We start from the raw sequence: 17,497 nt of genomic DNA, 5'->3' as shown, positions 1-17,497 counted from the left end.
TATGAATTGCAACGCGCACGTACGGGGTACATACGACTTATATCTCGTATCTCATACGTACGACTTACATTTCGTAAGTGGTATGTACGAGATGTACCTCGTTCGCAGGGTACGACTGATGAATTGTTACTCATGACTTTCATGTCGTAAGTACGACTTATATCTCCATCGTTTGTACGTACAACTTATATCTCGTACGTATGACTCGTTACTCATCCTACGCCTAATTTGAACTCGTAAGTACAACTTAAATCTCTTACTCACGACAATTATGAATTGTATGAACGTACATACAGGACTCAGATCTCGTAGGTACTTACAACTTAATTATTACTCGTACGTACGCCTTACAATTTGTAAATACGACTGAATCTCGTATGTACGACTTATTGCAACGGGTACGTACGACTTATATCTCGTATGTCGTACGTACGACTTACAATTCATAAGTCATATGCATATACATACGTACGTACGACGTATGAATTATAACTCGTTCGTAGGCCTTATAACTCGTACGACCTATATGTCGTACGTACAACTTATATCTCATATCTTGTATGTACGATCATAATCGTACGTATGAGATGTAACTCGTAAGTACGATTTGTTATGTCGTACGTACGAGTTAAAATTCATATGACATACGTACAGTGATGTAGTGTACTTCTGGTGTACACTTCTGGTGCTGCTCTGTGCCATTGTGGTGTAGCGTGCGGCCTACACCACAATTGCACCAGAAAAAGCTCCTGGTGCGGTAATAGAGATATTGTTATTAGATGATTTGATTTCGGGTATTGCATTTTACATTTGCGCGTCATCATGTCAAGTTGAATCACTTTTACCCACGAACCGTGGGGAAAACAAGGGGCGGACAGACAATTCTGGCAAATTGGATGATTCAGCTAATTTGTTAAAAATTTGGGCACAGCGTTCCGCCGCCTTAACAAAGAACACCATAAAAAGAAAAGAAAAGGGCAAACATATACTCGAATCATACGCAATACAAAACTACTGACCAGACAAACTAACAATTTCAAATCTCGCGCTGCGAATTTGTCCACCATCTCCCACAATGCATTAAGCAAAATGAATTCTCTGTGGCAAACTCTTGGTGGCGCACTGCAATGTGAATCGCCCGATTGACCTATCGCCGTTTGCAAGTTAGCCACGCCCCTTAGACAACCCTATGGATTTTTGGACGTCAACTTTTGTTTGAATCAGATTATGCGTGGGGATATTTTCAGAATTTTTCACGGTAATTTTGCGCGCGCACTGCAGTTACAATTCAAAGATAACTTAATAATGTCAGTACACAACCGAAAGAATCCGGCGTAATCGACCATCTAAATACAATAGGTCGGACGTATCCCATCGTCGGACACAATGGGTCGGACATAATCGCCGTCGGACATAATGGGTCGGGCATAATCGGCCGTCGGACAATGGGTCGGAAATAATGGCTCGGACATAATCGGCCGTCGGACACAATGGGTCGGACATAATCGGCCGTCGGACACAATGGGTCGGACATTATCGGACGTCGTACACAATGGGTCAGAAATAATCGGCCGTCGGACACATTGGGTCGGACATAATCGGCCGTCGGACACAATGGGTCGGACATAATCGGCCGTCGGACACAATGGGTCGGACATAATCGGCTGTCGGACACAATGGGTCGGACATAATCGGCTGTCGGACATAATTGGTCGGACACAATCGGGCGTCGCTCGTCAAAATCTGTTGTCGGACGTTATCGACCAAACGGACATAATGGTCGTGAACACACGTTCATCTCGAACATAATGTGACTCTTATACTCTGACTCGGACTTGTGACTCGATCGGAGTCGGATTTTAACCAATTGACTCAGGACTTGGACCCGGGCTTCGACTCGATTGACTGAAGTAGAACACTTCTTTTAATACTGGTTCTGTACAACATGTGGAAGTTACACGAGGAAGTGGCACTGGTGTTCGTTTATGCAGGTGACATGATCTTAAGCCATATAGGCCTATACAACTCTAAGGTAGACAAAATAGGCAGATGTTCGTTCGTTCCTGTAAAGTTTTTGCTCACGGAGATCAGCGCCCTCCTTTTGAAGATACCTAAGACAAATAATGCGTATATTCCAAAACTCACTGAATTATCAAAACACGGGTGCGTCGTAAATGTTATTCCCAAATGAGATATGAAATCAGGCGATTTAGAATTCGCATCGATGATTAGGAAATACTATAGGTTTTGATTCATAAAACAAATGTGTATGACGAGATCATGCGCATAACATAGTGAACAATGACAGCATTGGACGACATCACACATGTTAAACGCTTGCGTTCATCGTCAAACTCTATTTAAACGAAAACTAGTCACGTGAGTGTAAGGAGTATGTCGTTTGAACAAGTGTTTATTTACAGAGTATCCTCACTGGCTAGGGTAATCTTTCTCTCGTAAGTTGGTAGCCTTGCAAACCGATTCCACATTTACTATTTTCAACTCGCGTGATTAATTATTCATGACACTTCCAAATATAAACTGACACAATATCTGTCCAATCGGATCACGTTTTACAAAAGCTTAACACCGACTTGAACTAATAAATACCGTTTGGTTGGACAACCATCCCTAACTCGCGCTTCACACTGGGTTTTGACTGCCTAATAGGCTATGTAGCAAAATGCACTTGCCCGCTCAAGTCCTCACTCCATTGCAAAACAAAAATCTCTACCCAGTTCTAGAGGGGCTGAAAGAAACTTCACTGGTGATTTTGTTGGTCTGCTCCAGGATAATAATAATTATTCCCGTACGTACACAACGATCGCTATAATTGTTTTGCCTAAAAATTGTCCCACGAGCCACCTTTAACGCTCTACCCTGGCTACCCTGGCTAGCGAGGATTGGGAAATACAATTCATGGAATTTGGTTTAATGTAGGAAGACTCAGGTACAAAACGTTTTACGTGTATTTGAACCAGTCTCTGTTACATAATTTCACTTTGTACCATAAACTAAGTTGGTGTGATACTCTCTAAATTCCAGCGAAACTTCACTACATTGGAGTGAATCAGATTCATTCCAACAGTGGGAAACTAGGAACTAGACGTTTTAGAGTGAAATTTCTTCAATCGTAAAGATCGAGTTTTCACTAGAACTTCGACTGAAGTGGTTCATTTTTCAGACTGAAGTGGTTCATTTTCAATCAAAAATGAGAGTGATTTTCATTCTAAAACGTATAGACCCTAATATCACTCTTTGGAATTTAGAGAGTATTCTTGTGAATGAGTGAATTTTACCGATTCAACATGAACCAGAACCAGAACTAAGTTTATCATTTTTGACATTTTTAAGCAGTGTCTTTCACCCAAGCTTTCGCGTGTTTGTTGTCCTTGTACAGCTTGCCCGACCAACACATATGGCGTTCAGTGTTCACAAAGGTGCCCGTGTGAAAATAACGGCAGGTGTAACCGGTTTACAGGAGAGTGTCAGTGTCCGCCGGGTTATCAAGGGTTTCACTGTGAAGACGAATGTGCAGATGGTACTTATGGTTTACGGTGCCAGTTTCTTTGTGAGTGTCACAACCTGGCAGCTTGCGATGTCGTCACTGGGACATGTTCTTGTACATCTGGCTTTCAGGGGCAATTATGCGAGGAATATTGCGACCAGGGTTCGTACGGGCCTCAGTGTAGCAGGACTTGTCGTTGTCAGCCCGGTGCCTAATGCTATGCCGAAGACGGGAGTTGCTCTTGCCCTCCTGGGTACACAGGGGACTTTTGTGAGAACGATTGCAGCCAAGGGTTCTACGGTGTAAATTGTCAGTCTCCATGTATGTGTGAAAACAATGCTGCTTGTGACCACGTTGATGGAAGGTGCACATGTCCTCCAGGGTATACCGGCTTGACATGTAGAAGTATCTGCTCTCGCGATATGTTTGGCCAGGACTGTCGCCAGCGATGTACTTGTCAAAATGGTGCTTGTCATCATGTTACCGGCGTTTGTTCTTGCTTCGACGGCTGGACGGGTGCCAATTGCGACGCCCCATGTAGAGCCAATTACTATGGCCGAAACTGCTTAGAAGAGTGCCAGTGCTGGAATGGAGCATCATGCCACCACATGACTGGGGTGTGTCAGTGTACAGCCGGCTGGGTAGGAACATCCTGCCGAGTTCCATGTCCACAAGGTAGGTTTGGCATGGATTGTACTTCGCCATGTCGCTGTGACAACGAAGCTGCTTGTCATCACGTTGACGGAAGTTGTCGTTGTAGGCCGGGCTGGGAGGGGGCTGTCTGTAACGAGCCATGTGCTATGGGCTTTTACGGTCTAGAATGCGCTGAGAGATGTCAGTGTCGAAACGGGGCAGAGTGCAACCACATCTCGGGAGCCTGTCGGTGCACTGCAGGTTGGCAGGGCCCGAACTGCGAAAGGCCATGCTCCGAAGGCTTCTACGGACTGGGATGTGACAGAGCATGCCGATGTCGAAATGGTGCCGATTGTAGTCACATTGATGGAGAGTGTTCTTGTACTCCTGGCTGGCAAGGACAGTATTGCGACGCGCCCTGCAATCCAGGTCGTTTTGGGTACGAATGCAGAATGGATTGCCTTTGCCAAAACAACGCTGCTTGTCACCACGTTAGCGGTTTATGTACTTGCTCACCTGGATTTACTGGTTCTACTTGCTCGGATATCTGTCCCATTGGCTACTTTGGTCAGGATTGTCTCAGTGAATGTCAGTGTCGAAATGGTGGCGCTTGTCATCACGTAACGGGTGTATGCAGCTGTACTGCGGGCTGGCTTGGGCTCACCTGCTCCGACCCCTGCCCACAAGGTAAATATGGATTGGACTGCGGAGACAACTGCATGTATAAGAATGATGCACTTTGTAGCAACATCGATGGCAGCTGCAGCTGCGCGCCAGGATGGCAGGGAACAATATGCGATCAGCCCTGCGGTGCTCTTCGCTACGGTACAAGATGCGAGAAGATCTGCAGGTGTCAAAACGGTGCCACTTGTAATCACATTGATGGAATGTGCACATGTACACCTGGATGGCAGGGAGCGTTCTGCGATGTACCGTGTGATGACGGTTTTTATGGCCACAACTGTGCTAAAGTATGCCGCTGCGTAAACGGTGGTATCTGCGATACCGTGACAGGAGCCTGTACTTGTCCTCCCGGCTGGAGGCTATTTTGTTCTGACCCGTGCGAGTCGGGCTTCTTCGGTCAAGACTGCAGTGGAGTCTGCAGGTGCCAGAACGGCGCAGAATGTAGTCGGTTTGACGGAACTTGTACTTGTACTGCAGGTTGGTACGGTGCCTCTTGTGATGCTCCATGTCGGCCAGGGCTTTATGGTCCCGGATGTGAACAAAACTGCAGATGCAGAAACGAAGCGACTTGTTCTCGTTTCGATGGCAGTTGTTCTTGTGCTCCAGGATGGACAGGACGGTTTTGTGATACACCTGGTCGTGAGGGCTTTAATGGTGCAGACTGTACCGAGGAATGCACGTGTGTAAACAGCCTCTCTTGCTCACCCTTTGATGGCACGTGCTCCTGTTCAGCTGGCTGGAAGGGCCAGAACTGCCAAGACCCGTGCGATAATGGCTGGTATGGTTCGGGATGCTCATCGCCATGCCAATGTCGAAATGGCGCGTCCTGCTCAAGAATAGATTGCGAGTGTTTTTGCACAACAGGCTGGCAGGGGCGTTACTGTGAGGATGAATGTGATAGAGGTACTTTCGGCCCAGGATGTACTGAAACTTGCCAGTGTCCAAATAACGCCCCATGCAGTCGGTTTGACGGCACGTGCGAGTGTAGCCCTGGTTGGATGGGTCTCCAATGTAATATTGCATGTCCAAGAGGATTTTATGGTGCCAATTGCGATCGTGAATGTGGCTGTTCTAACGAAGCATCCTGTGACAGGGTCACCGGTGAATGTGTGTGTACTGCAGGCTGGACGGGTCGTTTCTGTGATACGGCTTGTTCTAGAGGGCTCTACGGTCCAAATTGCGAGAGCAACTGTTTGTGTGAAAATGACGCTTCCTGCAATCGCTTCGATGGGACTTGTCAGTGTTCTGCTGGCTGGACAGGAAGGTTTTGCAACTTGGCATGTGAGCGCGGAAGATGGGGAGTGGCCTGCAGCGAGGCATGTCAGTGTCAGAATAATGCAGCTTGTTCTCGATTTGATGGCTCCTGTTCTTGCTCTGCGGGATGGATGGGAAGAGCTTGTGACATTCCTTGTAGACACGGTACTTATGGCATCAACTGCCAAGGCACCTGCTCGTGTATGAATGAAGCGTTCTGTTCACGGTTCAACGGTGCATGTCTCTGTCCACCAGGATTCATGGGATCTTCTTGTGAGCAACCCTGTCCAGAAGATTTCTACGGTCTTCAATGCAAGCTCCCCTGTACATGCGCTAATCATGTAAGCTGCTCTCCAGTGGATGGTAGTTGTATCTGTCAAGCTGGATGGATGGGAGACCTGTGTGACACAGAATGCCCCCCATTCACGATGGGGTGTTGATTGTTCTCAGTTTTGTTCCTGTAGTAACAATGCTGGATGTAACAGGTTTACCGGCGAGTGTGCTTGTGGAAGCGGTTGGACTGGTAAGGATTGCAACATCGAGTGCTCAGTAGGGTTATATGGAGTCAACTGTCTTCAACGGTGTAGTTGTGCTAACAATGCACCTTGTTCTCGATTTGACGGTTCTTGTAGTTGCGGACAAGGCTGGACTGGCCCTAACTGCAACGAGCCCTGTGAGGCTGGGTTCTGTGGAGAAAATTGTCAGCACGCTTGTGGTTGCCAGAATAGCGGGAGCTGCAATAGGTTTGATGGTTCATGTATTTGTCCCAGCGGTTGGGAAGGGACGTTTTGTAACCAGCCATGCATGGAGGGGTTCTATGGCAGAAACTGTGAGAACCGATGTGAATGTCAGAATGGTGCTTCATGCAGCAGATTTGATGGGTCTTGCGAATGTGACGCAGGTTGGACAGGATTTGAATGTGATCAACCTTGCGGGGACGGAAGGTGGGGACCGGGCTGCATGCAGCGTTGCTACTGTCGGAACGACGCCACTTGTTCTAGGTTTGACGGGGTATGTTCGTGTACTACAGGATGGATGGGGCGGTACTGTCATCTGCCATGTACCCAGGGAAGACATGGTCCAGGTTGCACAGCACTGTGCCAGTGCAGGAACGGCGCCCTGTGTGATAGGTTCACTGGACGATGCATGTGCACTTCCGGCTGGAAAGGTGTCTTGTGTGATATTGAGTGCGACGAGGGCACGTACGGTACCAACTGTGCCCAAACCTGTCGATGTGAGAACGGCGCCCGGTGCCACCGCGAAACAGGAGCGTGTTCGTGTTCTCCCGGTTGGCAAGGAGAATTTTGCAATGAACCTTGCGTCGGTGATAGATTTGGTCTGGATTGTCAAGATCAGTGCGACTGCCGCAACGGTGGCATCTGCGACGCGATCACTGGGGCTTGCAACTGTCCAGCGGGCTGGTATGGGTTGACCTGTGAACAAAGATGTCCTCCGATGAGATACGGTCCAGGATGCTCTCAGATCTGTTGATGCTTGAATGAAGCAAGTTGCGACCCGTCGACGGGCAGGTGCGAATGCCTGTCGGGTTGGATGGGTACTCGTTGTGATGTCCCATGTCAGCAAGGCAGATTTGGTATTGATTGTCTGCAGCAATGCGACTGTGAAAACGACGCCCAGTGTTCTAGATTCGACGGGACCTGTGTCTGTCCACCAGGCTTTGTAGGTCAACGGTGCGAACGGAGGTGTTCCGGAAATACGTTTGGTCTGGAGTGCACTGCTGAGTGTCAGTGCCAAAATGGTGGCATATGTTCAACGTTTGACGGATCCTGCATTTGCCAGAGTGGTTGGATGGGTCAGTTGTGCCAAATACCCTGTGATGAAGGCTTCTATGGACCATACTGCAACAGTCCGTGTCGTTGCTTTAACGGTGCCACCTGCTCTCGGTTTGACGGAAGCTGCGCATGCACAGACGGCTGGACGGGCTCCTCCTGTAACATCGCCTGTTCTGGCGGGCGCTACGGACAAGCGTGTGCACAGAGATGCCAGTGTCAGAATGGTGCTACATGTCATCACGTGACTGGTGCTTGCACGTGCACGCAAGGATGGACTGGCCCATTCTGCACACAAAGAGGTAGGCCATTTTAATTACCAGGCATTTTCTTTATCTAAAATATTTCTGAAAGGAAGTGATTCATGTGACGATTCATAGAACAGTGCACCCGGGTTCTCTTCGATTCGTCATTGTGTACTTGCGATACGACTTCCACACAAACGCACGAGTGCTATAAATGGCGAAAACGAAGAGTTACTGTGCTGAGCATAAATATGTAAGGGCGTTAACCACCTTTATATTCCCGATGCAGAACCACAAATGTTGCATGTACATGTATTGTGAATTGAAAATGAAAAATCACCGATCGTGCTAGATCTTATAAATTTTCCTAGTTAGGGACGATGTTATTTGCTTTTCAAGAACAAAACTGTGAAAAGTAAAACAAATGTAACTGTGCATTTATTACATTTTGGTCTTTACTACATGTAATAGACTACTGCCACCGGAACTTTTGAATTTTTTGGACATGATAATTCTCTGAAGCTGAAATTAGTGCACACTATCATACATATTACCACTTAATTTTAATCGTTCTACCTCCAAATTGATCAAACCACAATGTTCAGATTATGCAGGTACAAATTATTGCTGATATTTTCTAGATTTTTTTCATGGAAAAAGCTAAAGAATTATCATAGTAGTCCTTACAGCAGAAATTACGACCCAAACATCTGTTGTAGACAAGACTTTGATTGAAAGTGACTCAAAAGAAGAGCACACATTAATGTGGAAAACAGAGATGACACTGCTAATAATGTTTGTGTTTTGTGACTGTTCGCCCTTTCAAATTCGACTCACAGTTCAAGAAGAAGTCATTGGAATCGGTAAACGACAGACAGTAGCCGGGCGGGTTGTCACTTGCAATCAGGCCAGCATCTTCCCTTTGAACGGATACCACTACTTCGAATGTCTGGATATCCGGTAAGCATACAGTTAACCAGGTAAAAAGACAACGTTCTTTGAGATTTCAAGAAGAAAATGCTGCTAAGCAAACTGATAAAAATATCCCGAGCAGTTATCGTAACTTGATTTTTAGTTTGCCAGTGAATGTTGTTTAAGCAAATTTTCTTTATGGACTAGTTTATAGTTCCAAATTGCCCTCCCCCGCCCGTGGCTGTGGGCAACGGTCCTGTCAGAAAAAAAATGAAATGCGAACATAATTTATATAGAGTCCCCTATAACGTGGCGTTCTTCGATGTTCGCCTCGACTTTCCCCATGTAGTTTTGCACAACCTCTTTTTTCCAAAAAAAATTATGCATTGAGTTTTACCTTAATAACGTTTGCTGTTGAAACTTTGGAACAATTTTTAGTCTCACCAAATTAAGATCGAATTTTAATAACTGTGTTGGCCGGAAATTGGGCACAAGTTCGGCCGAGTGCTCCCTAACGTGGCGCACTTAACGAAATCCTGAGTTTATTGGAGATTTCTTTCTTAAGTTGAACAATTCTGATAAGTCGTTATTATATTCACTTACATACCCTATTACAAGTTTGTCAGAAAATTATCTTATATTTTTGGGGCGCATTTTAAAGGTGTTCACTGTTAGTTTAAGGGAATGTACATCATTGGCTTTTGCTGTAATTTTCAGAAATGATCTATTTTAATGAACTATGAAATTTTGTGTTCAAAAATGCTAAAAAAATCGAGAAAAACTAAAATGTGCAAGTAGTCTGATTCCCTGACTCCACTAAGGATGAAATGGATCAATTTAAAGATGCCGGAAAATTGTAAGGTAAGGGAACCCGTCTAGCTGGCCTGCACCCGTTCATGAACATGTAACCAATAAGCACAGAAAATTTGGACTGAAAAATGGTAAATTTGGAGCAGTAGTTGAAAAATAGTTAGGTTTTTCCAACGGTGGTCGGCTGACCACCGTTGGAAATCTATACAAAATACCACTTTTCTTGAAAAAGACTTCACACCAGTTTCCATAATTTTACAGGATGCTTTAGACTGTCATTTATCAACATCCTAGTAAGGTATTTCGTAAAAATTTGTTAGTCTTGTTTTTCAGTGTTTGCAAATGTTGTATATTCCCTTTAAAGGAATATCTGAAAATCACGCCAAACTAAAATTTCTCTGGAACGGGAATGTTTAGAGCTGGATTACTTACTGTGAAATTTGTAAAAAAAATCTCTAGCAAGTCACTATAGAGACGAAAAAGCAAAATGTGCCACGCTGGGGGCCGCGCCACGTTAGGATACATCAACTCTACGACCGGTCATAAAAAACTGAAAGATTTCCAACATAACTTTTGTTTTCAGCGTTGATAACAACTTGAGGTTTCCCAACACCATCACTTGTCGTAATCTGTGGGTAGACCGAATAATCGACAGCTTGAGTCCAGGCTACACGGAAAGAACGGATCATTTAGATTTCTGCATCCATCTTCTCAGAGCCAACAAGTTGGACGGTCGATTTGAAGACAGAGACGTATCGGTAAGTGATGTAGCGTGATGCCAATCTCAAATTTTGTATAAATCCGACCGGTTTTGGACACAGTCCGTTAATTGGGGTTTAATCGTCTATGTCATTTACATTCCAGAGTGATTAGGGACTAGACGTTTTGGAGTAAAAATTTCTCCTTTTCGATTGAAATAGTCTGAAAAATGAACCACTTCAGTCCTAGCTCGAGTAAAAACTCGTTCTTTATGATTGAAGAAATTTCACTTAAAAACGTCTAGTCCCTAGTTTCCGACTGTGGGAGTAAATCTTCACCGGAATGGAGTGAATTTTCACTCTTTGGAATTTACAGAGAACCTTGCTCGTTGGAGAATACAACCGACAATTAAATCGGGCTAATACAGGTCCAAGTTCTCCAAAGGAGGAACTTTGAGTCTCCCTAGCCACCTCTTTTCATGACACCAAGTTCTCTTAAAGTAGTTGTGTCACCATCTTCGTCAGACTTTGTGCGTTGGCTGTACGAAAACATAAAAATAAGTTTGCCCTGACCGACTATTGTGAATTAGACTTAGTTGCACCTCGGCCCAAAAGTTAAAAATGCACGAAAAGACTTGCAGTAAAATCAGAATTGTTAGTATTGTGTGCTCTGAGAACAGAATCACTAATTTGTATTACTTCTTTTTTTGTTTAGATCGAGGCTCGATATACATGTTCGAGGACTCGTGAAACCCGAATCCAATGGCTGTACAGCAGCTGGCGATATGGCGGTTCACAAGATGCCGGCTACACGCAGGATCTACGATGCAAAGTGCCATTAGGGAAACTCGAACTTCCCTAAAACCATTAAGCTTACCACAGTTTTCTATTTTATATCAAAAAAACTACATAATTACATTATATAAAAAACACATTTTATATAATGTAATTAAAGATGTACTGTCCGAGTAAATTTCGAGTTTCAGCCAGAACAGTTTTTGTTTTTCAAATTTTATTGCTTTTATTTTTTGTTTTCTTTTGCAATAAAGGAGTTATTCACTTCCTTAAAATAACCATCCAAGCTTTCATAACTATAGAAACTTTTGTAACTTCAGAAAGTGAATTTATTTGTGGCACTGATGTCGCCCGAGAAAACTGGTTCCCACCCTTTTTGTATTCGGTGTTAGGGATCAAGAACCAGTCTACTCGCAGAGTGGATCTGTTTGTGCCATAAAGCAATCCAACATAATGCCTTTTAATAGTTTCAGAAGGCTGTAGGCGTTAAAAAGAGAATTGTTACAATATAAACATACAAGTTAAAATGTGTCACGGAAAAAGCGTCGAATTCGACGAAGAGCACGGACAGTACATCTTTAATGAACTCCAGCACAAACTGAACCTCTCTCATGGTAATTAACGTATTTGCATAATGGTTACTTCTGAGTAGTTATAGTTCGGTTCATTTTTCATTCTTGCAATTTGACAAGATACGGAACATGTGGAAGTTTCAACAATATTTACAATCCAGAAATCAAGGACAGTTAAGGACCCGTGATAGTAACATTACGCTAATTGGAAGAAGTGAATTAATAATACACTAAGATTATTATTCAACTTTGTGTATCCAATTGCTGCATTTAGAGGCTTGGGTCTGGTCGGATCTACCGTAAAAAAAGTGAATTAGGTCGACTGAGGGAAAGTTATGCGGTTCGGAATGATTGGCCAATACATGACAACTTTTTTTTTGAACAGGCTCGTGCAGATAATAATTATCTTGACATAGGCTTACTGGGTTAAAAAAAAAACCTCTGCCACTTCTTTTGGTCTCATGTAGGAGAGCGGCACCATGCGCTCACTTTTGCAGGCAGCTTCATCCTCCTAATCAATTTTGGAACAACTTCCGGAAGTTTAGGATACCAAATAATCAGTACCGGTACCAATTTCTTTTCAGTCGGCTAGTGCTCCAAAGTTTCGTCGCAGATCTTGGGATTGGGGGGGGGGGAGGGTTGACATTGACGATTCCGTCTACACAATGTACATTGTACATGTAGTTCACGGAGTCCACGATTATAATGCTACAGAAGGTGATTAGGTCAAAATTAAAAACCATCTCAAGAATCAACAGTCTGCAGGATTTTAGATGCACACGTAACATTTATTAAGCCGTAAGGCGTCTATAATTTATGTATCTACAATGAATGACGCCACATAAGAAGTTTTACTACAGCGAGATAGCTTTCTTTCTCAAAATGATACAGAAATCTAAGTTTATAAGTTACAGTTAAATAAGGTGAACCTGGCTGTTGTTGAAAATGATGTATCCAATGCAGTTTGGTTTGAGAGACCCTCGTGTTTTTTTGCTTCTGTTTCAGAATACTATATTCATGAAAACACTTGAATTTTATACAATATAATTAGAGTTTGTTTTATAATATGTCAAGATGGATCGATCAAACCCCATGCAGCTATTGTTTTTTTTTGTGAGGGAAAAAAGAGTTAAAAAAAACACCTCAGTTTTTATCCCTTCGAATACATCATCAAAATTGTGTCAATCTTGATTTGTCGGTTTATAAACCAGTTCATGAGAAAACAACAAAGAAGGGCAAGAACCAAAAAACAACATTCACGTTCATCTCTTGGCATAGTCGAATTCCTTTTTGTTGGATATATTGTCAAAACAAAACTATAGCACAAAATACAGTTATCACAACAAGAATATTATTGTCATTTGATTAAATAAAATGATAACAAAAATGGAACTGGTAAACTGCACGAGGTTTGCCTTGTTGGGATATTTTGCTTTTCTTGCAATGTCAGGTTTTCCATTACTTTAACCGACTTATTAGTTAATTGATGAAAAACGAACTTTAAAAATTAGTCGTTCAACCATTTAATAATTCAATTCAATTTGAAGTTTTGAATGGCAAATGACAGACTGTACTTGCGGCTACAATACATTTGATTAACACTCACATTTAGATTCAAATTTAACTACCTGAGTACTCGCCCTTATTGAAATAGAAAACTTGCCGTTGCATCATTAATAGTATGAATATTGAGATATTATTGTATAACAAAGTTTGCTTTGTCAAAGTCAACCGCTGTCGTCGGGGGAGTTGTTGTTGATTTCCGTGACTTTGGACCCCGGAAACTTAGGTAATAAATCATGACTTTTCCTTTGTGGGATATGAAGAAGAAAGATCGGAATGAAATAACCCCTTGACAATACGGTGGAACTTTGAAGCAAACTTAATTATATTGTACAGGTAATGGCATTATTTGTTAAGCTACATGACTTACGCTTACAAATTACGCTACTCATTACTCGACAAGTGAAAAAAACATAATTGATACATATTGTAAAGGAGTTACAGAGTATTTATAAACCCAACGCGGTTTAAAGATTTCTATAATCATCTTGTTTGCTTAGGGCCATTTTATTTTGCTAATAGTTGTTCAAACCTCATTTCAACAACCTAGTGAAGATTCACATCTTTAGATTTCTTATTTTATGAATGTTGATTCACATCGAATTAAACATTACAGTTTGTTCAAGTTTAAAACTTGTCAAGTGCCAGAATTTATTTGAGAAAGATTTTCGATCTTACCTCCTCGGGTAGAGTTGAAGGCTTCGGATTAATCTTTTTTATTGACTTTTTTTTTTCGACACGCTTCAGTCTAAAGTTTTTGACCACCCTCAGTCTTCAATCCTATTCGGGAATTTCAAGATTAGAGTCCTTAATTACGCTTGGCCGTACAATGTTAGTGTGTTACATTGTGTCTGGGGACGGTGCCATAGTTAAATTCAGAATGAACAAGGAGTAGGCCTAGGCCTCAAAATACAATATATGCAGAGCGTTTATAGAGACTTTGTCCTGGATGCGCCGTTTCGAGCTCCATACAACGAAATCAAATTAGTATTAAGAAAAAAAAGTGGGGGTCCACCATACTTCCAATGGGGGCGTTGTTCAATAACGCACACTATAGCACATACTAGTGTACACATACCCGCTCACCCCGATGGCTACGCCTCTGTGTCGGAGTGTTGTTGACAGGCGGACATATAGGTAACTATTATTAGAATAAATGTCATAATGGTGTTTTTTTTTGAAGGGGGGTGTTAGAGCAGGGGGGGTTGACATTATTTCTACTATAATTGTAAGTAAATAATTTTTTGAGTCAGAGCAGGGGGAGGGTTGCCCCCCCCCCGGATCCGCGCCTGCTTATGCAGACTTGATCTATGAGAGCCTGCGCTTAACCTCACATCAGAAACATGCATTTAAAGCTCTTCTATACTGTTTGTTATCCATTTATTAGTGATATTCAATACATTTTGTCGGTAGTAAAGTTACAAAAAACTGGTCAACAAGTGTGCGAGGGGATTTATCCTCCCCACCTCCGAGATTTTCGCCCTTTTTTATTTGCTGGAATATTCCGCGTTCTTTGTTCCTTTAGGAATTTTTGACTTGACCTGCCTTCTCAATGAGTCAGAATGCTTGATGATTTCGCCTATGGAGATATTTTGTCAATATAATCTTCTATCCCTTCGTTGCCTCTGACCTCAGCCTGGGCATTTCGTAACTGTTTTTCAAAGTCTGCCTTGGCCTTGTCAGCCTCGTGTTGGTCATTGGCCGCTGCCAGCTCATCCTTGCTAGATTTAGCCACAAGTGTTGGCTTTTTGGGCATATTGGACTCGACCGTTCTCCTCAGTGCTTCAGAATGCTTAATGAATTCGGCATTGAGGAGATCGAATTTTTTATCCACATAATCATCAAACTCTTCGTCACCGCTGGGGATTTTGGCATTCGCCTTGGCATTCCGTAATTGTTTTTCAAAGTCGGCTGTTATCTCCTGTTGTATTCCTTGAGTGGGGCGAAGGGTTTCCTGCCGTTCTCGCTGCGTAGCAGAGGTAAGAACGTAACTACCACCGTATCCCCGAGGTGTTGCCATCCTGGGAAAAGGAATTTGGTTATTGGCCGCACCCAGCTCTTCCTTGATACAATTTCCCATGAGTGTTGGCCTTTTGGTCTTTTTGGACTCGACCGTTCTCCTTATTGTTTCACAATGCTTAATGAATTCGGCATTGAGGACATCGAATTCTTTATCCACATAATCATCTAACTCTTCGTCACCGCTGGGGATCTTGGCATTCGCCTTGGCATTCCGTAATTGTTTTTCAAAGTCTGCCTTGGCCTTGTCAGCCTCGTATTGGTCATTGGCCGCTGCCAGCTCTTCCTTGCTAGATTTAGCAACAAGTGTTGGCTTTTTGGGCATATTGGACTCGACCGTTCTCCTCAGTGCTTCAGAATGCTTAATGAATTCGGCATTGAGGACATCGAATTCTTTATCCACATAATCATCAAACTCTTCGTCAACGCTGGGGATTTTGGCATTCGCCTTGGCATTCCGTAATTGTTTTTCAAAGTCGGCTGTTATCTCCTGTTGTATTCCTTGAGTGGGGCGAAGGGTTTCCTGTCGTTCTCGCTGCGTAGCAGAGGTAAGAGCGTGATTACCACTGTATCTCCGAGGTGTTGCCATCCTGGGAAAAGGAATTTGGTTATTGGCCGCACCCAGCTCTTCCTTGATACAATTTCCCATGAGTGTTGGCCTTTTGGTCTTTTTGGACTCGACCGTTCTCCTTATTGTTTCACAATGCTTAATGAATTCGGCATTGAGGACATCGAATTCTTTATCCACATAATCATCTAACTCTTCGTCACCGCTCGGGATCTTGGCATTCGCCTTGGCATTCCGTAATTGTTTTTCAAAGTCTGCCTTGGCCTTGTCAGCCTCGTATTGGTCATTGGCCGCTGCCAGCTCATCCTTGCTAGATTTAGCAACAAGTGTTGGCTTTTTGGGCATATTGGACTCGACCGTTCTCCTCGGTGCTTCAGAATGCTTAATGAATTCGGCATTGAGGAGATCGAATTTTTTATCCACATAATCATCAAACTCTTCGTCACCGCTGGGGATTTTGGCATTCGCCTTGGCATTCCGTAATTGTTTTTCAAAGTCTGCCTTGGCCTTGTCAGCCTCGTATTGGTCATTGGCCGCTGCCAGCTCTTCCTTGCTAGATTTAGCCACAAGTGTTGGCCTTTTGGGCTTTTTGGACTCGACCGTTCTCCTTATTGTTTTACAATGCTTAATGAATTCGGCATTGAGGAGATCGAATTTTTTATCCACATAATCATCAAACTCTTCGTCACCGCTCGGGATCTTGGCATTCGCCTTGGCATTCCGTAATTGTTTTTCAAAGTCTGCCTTGGCCTTGTCAGCCTCGTATTGGTCAGTGGCCGCTGCCAGCTCATCCTTGCTAGATTTAGCAACAAGTGTTGGCTTTTTGGGCATATTGGACTCGACCGTTCTCCTCAGTGCTTCAGAATGCTTAATGAATTCGGCATTGAGGAGATCGAATTTTTTATCCACATAATCATCTAACTCTTCGTCACAGCTGGGGATCTTGGCATTCGCCTTGGCATTCCGTAATTGTTTTTTAAAGTCGGCTGTTATCTCCTGTTGTATCCCTTGAACTCTGATGCGAAGGGTTTCCTGCCGTTGTCGCTGTGTAGCAGAGGTAAGAGCGTGATTACCACCGTATCCCCGAGGTGTTGCCATCCTGGAAATAAAAGGAATTTGGTCATTGGCCGCACCTAGCTCTTCCTAGATAAAATTTCCCACCTTGAGTGTTGGCCTTTTCGGCTCTTTGGACTCGACCATTCTCCTCAGTGCTTCAGAATGCTTTATGAATTCGGCATTGAGGAGATCGAATTTTTTATCCACATAATCACATACATCTCTTCCCCACTGATGAGGGTGTCCATCTCTGCCTTGGCGTTTCCTTATACTGTAATAGTTTTTCAAATTCGGTTGTTATATTCTGTTGTATCCCTTGAACTCTGATGCAAAGGGTTTCCTGCCGTTGTCGCTGCGTAGCAGAGGCACCGTATCCCTGAGGTGTAGCCA

At 43.5% G+C, this 17,497-nt stretch overlaps 1 protein-coding gene and 1 pseudogene across 1 annotated transcript; both read left to right on the top strand.

Moving 5' to 3' along the window:
- Nucleotides 1-3,930: 3,930 nt before the first annotated feature.
- LOC119745034 (multiple epidermal growth factor-like domains protein 10) lies at nucleotides 3,931-5,711 on the top strand. Its single transcript, XM_038221258.1, has 2 exons — nucleotides 3,931-5,603; nucleotides 5,690-5,711. The coding sequence occupies exons 1-2, from the start codon at nucleotides 3,931-3,933 to the stop codon at nucleotides 5,709-5,711; spliced, it is 1,695 nt and encodes a 564-aa protein (XP_038077186.1).
- LOC119746010 lies at nucleotides 5,484-11,911 on the top strand (annotated as a pseudogene).
- The last annotated feature ends 5,586 nt before the right edge of the window (nucleotides 11,912-17,497 follow it).

This window comes from Patiria miniata, unplaced genomic scaffold, assembly GCF_015706575.1.
Source record: "Patiria miniata isolate m_02_andy unplaced genomic scaffold, ASM1570657v1 HiC_scaffold_7, whole genome shotgun sequence".
Lineage (NCBI taxonomy): Eukaryota > Metazoa > Echinodermata > Asteroidea > Valvatida > Asterinidae > Patiria > Patiria miniata.
Note: the sequence above shows the minus strand (reverse complement) of the source record. Positions and strands in the feature narration are given on the sequence as shown.